Source organism: Martes martes (assembly GCF_963455335.1).
Source record: "Martes martes genome assembly, chromosome: 10".
In the NCBI taxonomy this organism is placed as follows: Eukaryota; Metazoa; Chordata; class Mammalia; order Carnivora; family Mustelidae; genus Martes; species Martes martes.
In genome coordinates this window covers 73,014,358-73,028,654 of record NC_137898.1, presented here as the reverse complement: position 1 = coordinate 73,028,654, position 14,297 = coordinate 73,014,358, and the positions used below count along the sequence as shown (strand labels likewise).

The 14,297-nt window shown below is 42.9% G+C and overlaps 1 protein-coding gene across 2 annotated transcripts in view; it reads left to right on the top strand.

The window, feature by feature from the left end:
- GRM5 (glutamate metabotropic receptor 5) overlaps nucleotides 1–14,297 on the top strand; it is a gene marked incomplete at both ends in the record, with an annotated part of 484,777 nt that overhangs the window by 430,960 nt on the left and 39,520 nt on the right. For both annotated transcript variants that reach the window (XM_080816131.1, XM_080816130.1), the window contains one exon: nucleotides 2,485–3,424. In XM_080816131.1, the coding sequence (XP_080672257.1) occupies nucleotides 2,485–3,424 (940 nt within the window). The remainder of the gene's footprint in view (nucleotides 1–2,484; nucleotides 3,425–14,297) is intronic.

Below are 14,297 nucleotides of genomic sequence, written 5' to 3'. Positions count from 1 at the left end.
GGGAGTTTCTTATTTGTTTTGCTTTGTTTTGTTTTAGAGAGAAAGAGCAAGCAGGAGAAAGAGACAGAGAGAGAGGGAGAGAGAAAATCTTAAGCAGGCTCCGTGCCTAGCTTGGAGCCCTAAGCTGGGTTTGTTCTCATGACACTGAGGTCATGACCTGACCCAAAATCAAGAATCAGACTCATAACTGACTGGGCCACGCTGGTGTCTCTAAATACACAGGTTTTTAAAATAAGACTGCTTTTCCCATAGAAACAATTCTGTAAAGTGTACCAAAGATCCAAGGCTAACTCACGAGTCCCATTAAACCCATAATGAATTTAACAGTAATACTAATGGTACTGTTTCAAGCCTGAGATCTTGAAGAAAGAGACTGACAAGGCAGAAATAAGAATATTTCCTTTCCTTTTTACAAGAGCTGCCCTTAGACATATTTTGAAAGAACCACATGTTTCTTTGCTATTGTTACTTATTGTTGTCTCCCTTACCTCCAAGTAACCTTTGATATTCAAAGCCTCTTACTGCAACACCCTCGACTGTGAGATATGGGAATTTAATAGGAAAATCTTACACCCGTAACAATTAGGATTAGGGTTGGATGCATATATCGGGGGAAAGTAGCTTAAACAAGACAAATGTGATGTCTGTAGTCTAGAGCTAGTGAGTGATTCCATTGCTAATGGGGATTCTTTTCCAAAACTTAGGACACGTTTTCTGTTCTTAAAGTTACTTTATATTCCAAGATAACTGCTGGAGCTCTAGCCGCTGTCTTTATATTCCAGGCAGGGGAAGGAGAAAGCCGAGAAGGGCCAAAAGGGTATTCTCCAAGATTAGTCATTTTTCTATAAGGAGTTCCCTGCTTATATCTTTCTGGCTAGAACCTAGCCACATAGCAATCTGATTAAAAAGGTTGCTGGAAAATGTAGTGTGGCCGCACTCTTTACCAGCTCCAGGTGAAATTAACGATCTGCTGCTGAGAATAAAGGGGAGAATGGATATTTGCAGGCAATTAGTTATCTCTTCCATGTTCCTCAAATGTCCAATGCTCCAGATTGTTTAACTCCTTTCCTGCTCACTCAATACGGTTTCTTTATTTCTGTGTTTCTGTTAAATGTAACAAATGCTACTTTATACACACACACACACACACACACACACACACAGAGAGAGAGAGAGAGAGAGAGAGAAATGACCCTTCTAAGAGCAGTGGTTCTTAACTTTGGCTGTACCTTTAGAATTACTTGGAGTGTCTGTTAAAAATCCTGATGTCCAAACCAGTTAAATCAGAAACTCCGACAGCGAGACCCAGGCCACAGTATTTTTTAGTATTTTTTAAAAATGCCTCTGGGTGATTCCAGTGTGCAGCCAAGTTTGAGAATCATGATCTTAAAGAAATGTGAAAACAAGGTGCATACCCTAAATGATGCCAAGTTCTGTCATTTTTTTTTCCTGATGTGTAATGAAGTGATATAAAAACATGCAAGCCATGAGTCAAGAATAGTTTTTGGAGTGTGGAGTGTGGGTACTTCCCACACAGACCAGTTGTTTGCCTTTGGGGTCATTTTGCCTCTGCTGCCCCCCACTTTTTTATTAAGTATCTTTTCTTTTATAACATTGGAACCATGTGGTTCTCTGAAAATCCTAACCTTTCTATACAGTGGATTCAAGGACAGTATAGATGGATCCACTGTTGGTCATCCTTGATGTCTTGAACTCTCAAGGAGCCCCACATCCATTTAAACTCTCTCTATTGCTTCAGATAATTTTCAAATCTTTTCACACTTTTATCTCATCCCAGATCAACACAGCATCCAAAGGAATGTTTAACACCGGTGTGACCATGTCCTTCCTTTCCTGTATATATAGATCCCTCCAATGATTTCCTATTGGTCTAGGCCTCTCTGCTTTCCAAGAGCCCTTCCTTCCTACCTCCCAGCCTTATCTAGACCACTTACTGCACCTGTACAGTGGCCTCCTTTCATGCCTCCAGTGGCCCCTAGCTTTCCTTACAATTAATCCCCATATGCTGTACCTACTGAATGCCCAGTCATCGAACCAACACTTCCATTTGCTCAATCCTATTGAAGGAGGCTTTGATTGCTCCCACAGACTGCATTAGGAACCATGCTGTCCTTCTTAATGGCCCTTATCACAGTTGTAAGTAATTATTTAGAAGCACTCCCTCCCCAATTATTTCTTAGGAGAACAGGGAGCATGTTCTTCACCATTTTGTTTTCAGAACCTAGAACAGCTCCTCTCACACAGTGTGTGATACTATAAAGATACATATTTTATGAATGAATATATGAAGAACTGAGTAACATGGGATATTGAGATTAGAAAGGTAGATTGGAGTCAAAGGGTCCTGAAAAGGGTCATAAGCAGCTGCTGTAACTTAGGCAGTTTACTTAGGTGACCCAAGTAAATGTTTCCTCTTTCTTTTTTTTTTTTTTTTTTTTTTCCAATGCATCTGTGTCTCTGCAGGTTGTGACTTGATCCCAGTACAGTATCTCCGCTGGGGTGATCCTGAGCCCATTGCAGCTGTGGTGTTTGCCTGCCTTGGCCTGCTGGCCACCCTATTTGTCACTGCAGTCTTCATCATTTACCGTGATACGCCAGTAGTCAAGTCCTCCAGCAGAGAACTCTGCTATATCATCCTTGCCGGCATCTGCCTGGGTTACTTATGTACCTTCTGCCTCATTGCAAAGCCCAAACAGATTTATTGCTACCTTCAGAGAATTGGTATCGGTCTTTCCCCAGCCATGAGCTACTCAGCCCTTGTAACCAAGACCAATCGTATTGCAAGGATCCTGGCCGGCAGCAAGAAGAAGATCTGTACCAAAAAGCCCAGATTCATGAGTGCCTGTGCCCAGCTGGTGATTGCTTTCATTCTCATATGCATTCAGTTGGGCATCATTGTTGCCCTCTTTATAATGGAGCCTCCTGATATAATGCACGACTACCCAAGCATTCGAGAAGTGTACCTGATCTGTAATACCACCAACCTAGGGGTTGTCACTCCTCTTGGATACAATGGCTTGCTGATTTTGAGCTGTACCTTCTATGCTTTCAAGACCAGAAACGTTCCAGCTAACTTCAACGAGGCCAAGTATATTGCCTTCACTATGTACACCACCTGCATTATATGGCTGGCCTTTGTGCCAATCTACTTTGGCAGCAACTACAAAATCATCACCATGTGTTTCTCCGTCAGTCTCAGTGCCACAGTGGCGCTGGGCTGCATGTTTGTGCCGAAGGTGTACATCATCCTGGCCAAACCAGAGAGGAATGTGCGCAGCGCCTTCACCACGTCTACCGTGGTGCGCATGCACGTGGGGGACGGCAAGTCATCCTCGGCAGCCAGCAGATCCAGCAGCCTGGTCAACCTGTGGAAGAGGAGGGGCTCCTCTGGGGAAACCCTAAGGTAAAATGGGGTGGTGGGGAGTTGTGGGGCACTGGCTTCTATAGTTGAAGCAATGGCATTTGCTTCCTGGTCTTTTAAGTGGGAAATATCTGAATGAATCAAACTCAGGGAGGAGGGGTGGGGGTGGGGAAAGGGGCCTTGGGCATTCTCATTGAATGGTTTTTATGGGATTAATTGGGTGTGGCCCCAGTTACCAGTTACTTATGCCAAAGCCAGAAACAGAGAAGTTGGGATCGAGAGAAAAAGCAGAGTTTCAGCAGAAAGGAAATGAGGTCCAAAAGGGCAGGGAGAGCACAGCTAAGTCATTAAGCTAAGGCAAAGCAAGTGATTAAGCCAAGTCCTGAGGGGACAGAAATACATCGTGGACCAAATTCTAATCCACCAGAACAGAGTAGAGAAGGTTATTGTTAACACAGAAGGTTATGCTGAGCACAGAGTACCACGAGCCTTATATATCTGGCTGCGCTGTGTGCCTGAACTTTTCCAAGCCCAGAAGAGCCCTCTACTGCCCATCCCATAGACACATGTGAATGTAGACTCTGTGTTTTAGTTCTTAATGGGCAACTCAAACTCTTTGGGAAATGTCTAAGTTTCCAAAAGTGACCTTGCTTATAATCTTCCACAACAATGAGCCAGTTTCCCATCTTCTCTGTTGCCCAGAGTCCCTTCTCACCCTTCAAGTTCAGTATCCCAGGTAGTACTTGTGGGTAATTTCCATCTGAAAAGAATCTGGAGCCAACAGCCAGTGATTCCCCCACCATGAGAGACCTCCTCATGTGATAAATACCTCCAAGGCACTTCGGAAGGCAACGAGATTGCTCTCTCTCTCTCTTTTTTTTTTAGCCAATTGAGATCTGTATCTTCAATAAACATCTAGAGAATACTGGTAGCATAGATTGCTATATTGCATGCTATCTCAGAGACCTATGGTTCCTTAAAATCTGTTTAAATATGATAAATTCTAAGAACTTAAAGTGTAATCACCCCATAGAGCTGCTCAGACTTATGCTAGTGGTAAGCCTGGCTAGTAACCACTTTCTCCTTCCCTGCTTCTCTAGGGGAGAGAGGACTGTGGCCTCTGTGAGGGGCCAATGTGAAATTAGTGCAATTAATAACTTCCCAACATGGGGGAAATTAGATCATCTTATCAGTGGCTTGGGAACAAATTTAGAGGTACTAAAAAGGCTACATGGATTGTTATTGGGAATAAGGACTCCTTCCATTTAAGAAGTACATACCAAAAGAGCTAGTGAAGATATCATCTGCTTACTCTACAGAGATTTTACAATTTTCCTAAAGTCTAGATACATAAATGGGAGATAAACATCTTTCAAATGGAAGATAAATAGCTAAATATTATTGCTTGAACAATTCTCTTATACCATAATTTAGCCTGCATGGAAAGTCCCACATTTCTATCAGCCCTTATTCTTCAAAGCCTGAATAACGGTGATGGTAAAAGTACTGTGCTTCTGAGGATTGAGAAACACTCAAAAGATACTTAATCACATAGCTTAATTCATTTGCATTATTAACTTGTATCCTTGCCTCTTTTAATTTTTTTCTAATCCCTGTGTGCCTCTCATCTCTTTCCATGTACACTGAGCAAGGTATTTAACTAAATTGTAAATCTTGGGGCAAACAACTGTGTCTTCCGTTTCTTCAGTAAATCGTGGCAATGTCACGGTCTGGCCACAGAAGGCCTTTCATCTCTCTAAACTGCCAGAATATTTTCCATCTGCTTTCCTGACTCTTCTCTAGAATATTCTTTTTCCAAAACTTCTGTAAGATCAGCCTTTTATTTTGTCTAAGTAGATCTATTTTTCAGACTTTTCTTTTACCCAACTCTCTCCCAATAAAACCTTTCCTGATAGGTAAAACAGGCTCCTAGAAGGACGACTTGCGAGCCTAGCTTAAGCACCCCAAAAACTCGCTTCGGGGAGGCTCCTTAGACAGTGTGAAGCAATGGGGAGGAACACTGGCTTTGTGGCCAGCTTCTCCTGAGTCTGAACCCTGGCACTGCCATTCCTTCTCTCTGAGCCTGAGTTTCTTTATCTGCCAAATTTAGATCATATCACCTACCTCGGAGGATTGTAAAGAGTGAAAGAAATAATTATGTGTAAAGGCCAGGTACACAGTAGCAGCTTTACTGAAGAAGGTATCAGAGTACAGAGCCAGGCAGCTCTGGGATTGAATATTGGCAGCATCACTTACCAGCTATGGAACTGTAGGCAAATCACTTAACCTCTCTATGCCTTGGTTTCCTCCTCCGATGAATGGAGGAGATAATGAACCACAGCCTTCAGACACGGTTGTGAGACTACATGAGTAAATACATGTAAAGTATATGTCATGTAGTAAGCACTTTGTAAATCTATATTTGCTATTTCTAACGGTGTTAACAATTGTCAATCTTCTTCCACCCCTGAAAGTCTCTGTATCAGGAATGCAACCAGGATGACCCTAATAACAGAGAGAGCACCGTAAAAGGCAGTAGAGGTCTATAGACACATTGATTACACAGACTGAGCTTTCCAAAGCATCTCCATTTCGACAGGGTCTGGTTCCTTGTCAGATTGCACAGCGCACCCTTTGTCCTAATTTAAGCAAGGTGAGCTCCTTCAGAGTGGGAGCCTTGTCTCCCTTGTCATCACTGTGCCTCCAGTGCATGCAAGTGTCAACAAGTCCCTTGATGCATAGAAAACACTTAATAATCTCTGGTATATTTATTGAGCAAATAAATTTGGGAAGGTGGGAATGTGGTAGGTATTTCTTGCTTGTGTTTAGGTAGGACTACTACTATCCCCTACTGGTTTTATTGCCTTTCATAACATGAAGCCTACTGTGATCTCTATTACAAATATCGCCTGCACTCCCATGGCCCTCAGTTTCTGCTCAAGAATCAAGTCATCATTCCCATCCATTGACCTCATGTTTTGCTCTAATTCTAACCTACCTCTAGTAATATTTGGTTACTCTTTTCAGCTATTTCATCTCTACTTCAATAAATAAGGGGCAACATAAATAACAAAATTTACTAATAGTGCCAATAGAAAATAGAAATTCTTGAGATTTTTGGCAATATTTTAACCTTTTTCACTACAGGGCCACATAGTCCTTGATTTTGCAGTTTGGGTATTAGAATATTGAAGATGGTGAGGAGGGACCTTTGGCATTTGTTGAGTTTCCTACATGTAGTTGTGGCAAATGCTGGTCTATGCGATTATGGCTGAGACAGTGACTTATTTTTTGTCATTAACTGGCACATTCAGGCTGGACCCTGCTTTTGATGTGGAGAAGAAAGCCCAGAAAAAGCTCTAATACCCTTGTATCACACACATCCCCTACCAGCATCCTCTTCTAGCTATAACTCTATGAAATAATTTAGATCCAAACTAAAATTATTTTCCTCTAGGTTTCCCATGAGCTCTCACACTGAATATTTCTTCTCTGTGATCCAACATCAAGACATTCAGAATGTTACTGTGGTATTTATCACATTGTAAGATATAACTGGTTACATATGGATTTATCTTTTTTCTTTATGAAGGCCAGTGTGTATCGCATTATCTATCTCCAGGACTTAATGGGACTAGTGGGCAAGAAGTAAACTTGGATGCTTCTAATATTTTCATGTTTTATTCTGAATTACCTTCATTAGTTGGGTTTCTTGGGCTTGAATTCTGTAATATGCCAATGAGCCCATTTATTGGGATCTACAGGGGCCTTAAATAGTTAGCTTAAATATCTGACTCTGGGTCTTTGGAGAGAGGCAGCTACTATGCTATTCCAAGCCTGGTTCTGTTTTCTTCCATCTGTTTATTTTCCTATAAACCCAGACTGGGTCTGGGCCATTTTTGAAAGGTCCTATACATCTCGTGGCAGACAGCTAGGGCTCCATTTTAAAGATGACACTAATTGCACACTTAGAATGAAAGTAACACCTCCCAAGGTTATAGTGACTATGTTTCCAAAAGTTAGGACACATTCTTGGAGCAGCGGATGTGGAGAGAGTAGATGCAAATATAGCAAACTAGTGTATAGTTCTGGCTTTGGAGCCACACCTGGATTCAAACCTAGTTGTGTGAATTTGAATAAGGTACACCAGTCTGCTTCCTCAACTGTAAAATGGTAGACAATGATCCCTATTGTGAGAGTAGATGAAGTGATGTGTGTCAAATGCTTAGTATTAGTGTATAGATAGCACTCAATCAATGGTAGATAAATGTTTAGAAATGTGTTCAGCTGCAAGTAAGAGAAAGAGGGAGAGAGAGAAGCTGAGCAGGGAGTCTGACGTGGGGCTCAATCCCAGGACACTGGAATCATGACCTGAGCGGAAGGCAGACACTTAACCGACTGAGCCACCCTGGCATCCTCTCCAGGCCTTTTTACTTATGGCTCTATGTGTTGCATCCTTTCATTAGGGAAAACAATGGTCTTCTCAGGATCCCTTTCTATCTCATTGGCCAAAATGGTCTCCTGCTGTCTCCTAGGTGCAAGAGAGTAGGAAAAAAGTGTGCGTTTACCTTTCACATCTTCTATAATGTAAACTGAGGGGGAGACGGGGGTGTCAAGTGCTTGTTGGATAAGCCCATGAATAGCATTTACTATGGAAAGTGAAGTACCTCATAGCGGCAGGGGTAGTGGTAATGGTAGGAGAATCACCTAGTGGTAATTATTGAAAATATTGAAATAAGGAGCAATAATCTTTCCCATTTTTCAAACAGGGAACTTGGGTTATCTTGGTTAGAACCCTCGCCCACAGTCTTGTGACCAGTCAGTTACACTCAGCTCCCAACTCAGACCTTAGCTCATTGGCCTTAGAGCTGAGCCTTCCCCAGAATGTATTCTTTGGAGAGCTAGTCTCATAAATTGTTTCATGGGGGGAAAAAAAGAAAAGGTATTTGGTCAAACAAATTTGAAAGCATGCTGACTATTCCTTTAGAATAGTGTGACTGTGTTTAGGGGTAAACACTGAGAAGTTTTGCAATGTAGAAACCAATCATTCATTCATTCATTCTTTTCAATCGTTCCCCAAGCTTGTTGAACATAGGACTATTACTTTCAAGTAACTCTCTTAACTTTCTGGAGCATTGATACTACAAAGGGGACTCACGATGGAAAATGTCACAGCCAAAAAGAAGACCTGTTTCTGGGAGACTGAAGAGTCGTTCCTGTCTTCAGTGAGAAGGGGGACAGAAAGAGCCAATTTGCACCTCCGGTCATGGAGAGAGAATCACTTGTGTTCTCTGAGCACCTAAGGGAAAAATAGAGCCAAGACCAAGAGATCTAGCAGCTTTCTGGGAAGTGAAATAGGCTCACCCTAAAGCCCCAGAAAGAAAAGTGCTCAGAGTCAGTCATTCAATTCACTGAAATAGCAAAGGGAGATTTTTATTTAAACGGGAGTGAGTCACTATAGATTTTTTTTATATAGAAACGTACTATTTATGCCATCAATGTATAGCAGTCCCTGTGATTAACATTTTGGTTCTAGACACTAATTCTCCAGCACGACATGCCACAGCATCAAATCATTGTCAAGCAGATGATGCCATGCTTCCGTGTAAGGCCTTCACTTCAGCTGCAAATTGACAAATGAACACAAAACCACTTCTGACCTAAATAAAGCGCTGAACGTGTTGAGTCTAAAGTTCTGGTTCTACAAGATTCAGAATTTCCAGCATCGTGGGGCTGAGGCTCTCAGATGCAGTGGGCATTTCATGGGTAAATGAATGACAGAGGCTGTAGCTCTAGATCATACATGTTCTCAGAAGGTAAAAGCCTCGCTGGGGATTCTCCTCAGGCAGCAGAAACATCAGCACTGCCTCCACCTTAATTTTAAAAACTATCGTTTGCCGCTTTTGTTTTAATTAACTAATGAACTTTGCTTTCATTGACATGGTCATGAGAGCCCAGTCAGACTATCTGCTAAAGCAACAGCTAACCCTTTCACGTCCTTTGCCCCAATTATAATTTGCCTGGAAAACTGGTTCTCTGTATGTCAGTATGGGTCAGTATACCCCAACTGTGCTCAGAGCTTTGAGGATTTCCATCTGCTTAGATATCATTAAGGAGTTATGAGTCCATATGAGGTGACGTTCACGTATCTCTTCCTCTTTAGAATCCCCTGCCTCTTCCTTCTATCTTCCCAGGTGGTGGTTCTCTTCCAGGGTACAGCTTCCCCCACTGAAACCCTGTCAGATGAGACTGTCTCACAGATTTTCCCTCATCTGGACTCTCAGAACATTTAGCACTCATGCCTCACAACTTCTTCATTTATTATTTATATGAACAGAACTGAACATTGTCAGGCACTGTGGTAGGCCCTAAGGGCCCTAGGGGGTTGTTTTGGGTAGACATTCGATATTTCCATAACTATCTAATGCTGTCTTAAAAGTATTTCTCTGTCTTCCTCAGCGCCTAGCACCATGCCTGACACACAGCAATGCTCAGTGACAGATTCCGATGCGGTGGGCCACAGCTCTTAGGGCTCACACTGCCATTACAAGGAGCAGAACTACCTACTTTGTTGACTTGATTGCCCAGATTTTCTCTGATAATACTTGGTTCAAAAAATATAAGAAAAACTGCTTTTTGCTACAAGCAAACTTGTTGTTTTTCATCAAGCTTCCAAAGAGTGCAAGTAGATTCTGGGGATCCAGAGATAAGTAAGAAACATTCTTTGAGGAGCTCTCAGTCTCCCGAAACAGAACTGGACACAGGTTAGGTTTCATAAAGTGATGGAGTGCTGTGATAGGAGTCCACGGGGGAACAGAGGAGCCCAGAGGCAGAAGCAGCAAAATTCTACACGTGGAGAATTAGAAAACCGCCCAAAGGATCCAATTCAAACAGTAGATACTATTTAAATACTTATGCCTGCTTAGCCATCCTCAGGGCTTCACCAGAGAGGATAGGATAAAGCCAAACTTCCTTCCCCTTCTGTGGCAGGAAAGGCTACAGAATACCTGGGGGTAGGGCCTTCTCCCAGCCAGCCTGGCATCTGGTCACTCCCCGCTTGACTTTCCATTCGCACACACTCAATTTTCTTGCTTTCAGGCTGCTATCAGTGCAGCTAATGTGTTACAAAATACACCTGCCCCACCACCCTCAACTTGACCAAATCATACTCAACTTTGATACCACTTCTACTGGCAAGCCTGTCCTGACCCTCTGAGACCACATTAGGTCCCACTCTTCATGATCCAAGCGAGCCATGTGCTTCTCCCTCTAGCACATTCATCATCCTGTGTTATAATTCCATGTTTAACTGTAAGACTCCCTTACACGCACGCATATACATGCATGGGTGCACGCACGCGCACACACACACACACGGTCGCATGAACTTACTAAGCACAGGGTCCATGTCTTCATTTTTCCTGTGCCATTGGAACCCAGCCCAGTGCCAGGCACTGGTTAGCACTCAAAATGTTTGTTGAATAAATGGATAGATGCTGGGGGGGGGGGGTAGGTAGATGAATACTGATGTGCAAATGACACTGGCATTTGACAGTGAACACAAAGGAGGGTGGAGGATTGTGAATAATTATATTCATTGAGCAGTTGGTGATGGCCCCTTTGAGCCTCAGAGCCCTTATGCGGATTAACTCTTTATATCCTCAAAACAATCCTCTTCTTACAGATAAGGCAACTGGGATAAGCAGAGGGTAATTTACTTGCTCAAATCCATGAAGAGAGTCAGTAGAAGAGGCGGGCTTCCCCTAAAGACAGGCTGGCTTCCACGAGCATGCAGATAACCATCCAACAACGGTCCCCATCCCAGCTCTTATTTTGTCGCCTGAGCGGAGGAAAACTGAGACTGAATGGGTGCAGGACGTGACTTGCCTCTAGGAGTTTCCCTGAAAACTGCTCCCTCGATCTTTATGGCCCTGTACTTTCTTGCCATGGTCATTCCCTCAGCTGAGCCTGATTTGACTTGTGTTTTATCTCAGAAGCCTCTGAGGTAAAATTTGAACTTGAAAGGGCTACCTGATAGATTTCCTATTTAATGGTGATTTTAAACTATCTATATAGATTTTGTTTGTGTGGAAAAAAGTCTGACTGATTAGTATTTTGATTCTATTTTTTACTCCCAGAGAAAAGCCCCTCAAGGTGATTTTGTTTGTTTGTTTGTTTGTTTGGCATATAGGCCAATCAGTCAGGGTGACATCATGGAACAAGGCTGTCCATGTCAATCCTGTTATAACTTGACAGAAGTACCGTGGTGTAGGAAGGGAGCCTAGTCAGCAAAGATACGGATTCCACTCCTGGCTCTGCCACTCACCAGCTGGGACTTGAGACCAAGCCCTTAATTCTCAGAACCTCTGGAAGATGAGGATGATACTCTGTATTCCACTGTGCGCTATGCTCATAGGACCATGAGCATCATACAGCATATGTTCCACAGGCAGGTTCATGAGATGTGAGTTTCCTTTCTCCTAATCATGGGGTCATCTCAGTTCCCGTCCACCCAATATATAGCTCCGGTGACCTAATATGATGTTCCATGGCATCAGTCTTCAGGAAATTTACTGAAATGGAAACATTTGACTTTGGGAACCTGGCCTGAATTACTAGTAAATCATGGCTACAACCTGGGGGCCAATGGTCCTCACAATTTCCATTATATTCTTAGTAGAAGGTTACAGAGTCTCTGTGACAGTGCTGTTTCAGAAGTTAGGCTTTCTGGGGCGCCTGGGTGGCTCAGTGGGTTAAAGCCTCTGCCTTTGGCTCAGGTCATGATCTCAGGGTCCTGGGATCGAGCCCCGCATCGGGCTCTCTGCTCAGTGGGAAGCCTGCTTTCTCCTCTTTCTCTGCCTGCCTCTCCGCCTACTTGAGATCTCTGTCTGTCAAACAAATAAATAAAAATCTTAAAAAAAAAAAAAAGTTAGGCTTTCCTCAGAGTTTAAAAGAGATTTGTAAGTGTTAGCCACTTTTCTTATTCCCCTTGTGGTTTTTGCAGTGCGTTTGTATTTCTTCATGAAAAAACTATTTTGATTTTTAACTTGGCCCAGATGGGTCCATTTTACTTAATGTTTAGAAACTAAGTGATGAATCACTGTGGTCAATTTTATACATCACATGATACGAAACTCTCTTTGGGAAGGCAAGTGCGTACTCACTTGCTCACTTCTGTTTAGTCAAAGAAAGAGAGAGAGAGAAAGAAAGAGTGAGTCACAACATCCCTCCTGTGTACAAGCTTGCTGCCTGGCCTTATTCTTGGGCTCCTTCTCTGCACACTCTGGATGACAGAAGTTGCCAGAAACTGTGACTATCCCTCTGCTGAGTTAAAGTGGCATGGCCAAAATGCAGACTAATAGCACTGTTTTCTGTAATTCAGGTGGCTTTTTTACTTGGAGAGAAAAAAAAAGAAAGAGATCATGAGTCGGTAAACAAACAGAGCTGTCACTGACCTTGCTTGTTCTTCTAAAATGAATGGTAACTAAAAACCAAAGTGCGGTAAACCCAGTGAAGCTCCCAGAGAAGGTAAACATCATTCCAGTCAGCATCTGCTAAGCAAGTCCCAATCATGTGTGAGACACTAAACTATGTGGATTACACATGAGTATCTTCTAGAATAAAGCTCCCCAAATGCAGAGTTTCTGATGCAGCAGGTCTGGTGGGGCCAGAATGTTTGTCTTTCTAACCACCTCCCAGGTGATAAGGATTTCATATTGATGAATGTGTGGTGACATAGGGATCACATGTTGAGAACCACAGGCTTACATGTTCTCAGCCAACAACAACCATGTGAATTAGATATTATTTAACTTATTTTTTTTAAGATTTATTTATTTATTTGACAGAGATCACTAGCAGGGCAGAGGAGCAGGCAGAGAGAGGAGGAAGCAAGCTCCCTGCTGAGTAGAGAGCCCGATGTGGGGCTCGATCCCAGGACCCTGGGATCATGACCTGAGCCGAAGGCAGAGGCTTTAACCCACTGATCCACCCAGGTGCCCCTATTTATTTTATTTTTTTAAATATTTTATTTATTTGAGGGAGAGAAGAGAGAAAGCACATGCAAGTTGGGGGAGGGGCAGAGGGAGAGAGACAAGCAGACTCCCTGCTGAGCACAGAGCATGACAACCCTGAGATCAGGACCTGAGCCAAAACCAAGGGTTGGACGATGGACTGACTGAGCCATCCAGGTGCCCCGTGAATTAGATATAATTATTACTGTCTGTTTTAAAGGTGAGGAAACTTAAGTGCAGAGAGGTTTAATGATTTGTCCAAGATGGTGCGGCTCATAAGGGATGCAGGTGGGATTCAAACCCAAGGTGAAACACCATGTTTTTCCCCACAATAACATGACTGACAAGCTTTCAAGAGGATATATTAAGTGGGTAATTGTTCCTCCTTCCTGTTTGCCCCATATCAGGACTTTTGCTCTGTGGACTCAAACTCTAGGTCATCACCTGCCCACCTGGGCATAAGGTAATAACACCGCTATTACCAGAGCTTTGCTATTGGTTGGGTTATGAAGCATACTTCCCACACTCCATTCATAAATTCTACAGCAGTCTCCCACTCTCTGCCTCAGTGACTGCAGGGCATACACTTTTACCTCACTGGAGCCAGTGTCCAGTCAGGAGATCAGCTGCCATTCCCCTATACTCATCCCCCAACAGTGATATCAGTGCAACATGGGGGAGCATGGTGAACTAATGGAGGAGTGGGAAAGGCACCATATAATATTGCCATAAAAAGATAAGCAAAACCAAACCAGCAAAGACACTTTTTTCAGTTTTAGATGGCATGGGCAGAACAAGGGAGAGTAGTGTAATATCAACATGGATGGTCCTCTTTGATAGGCAGAGTCATGACCCTCAAGCATGGAAACAGTCCATTCCCTGAAACATCTGAATATGTCACG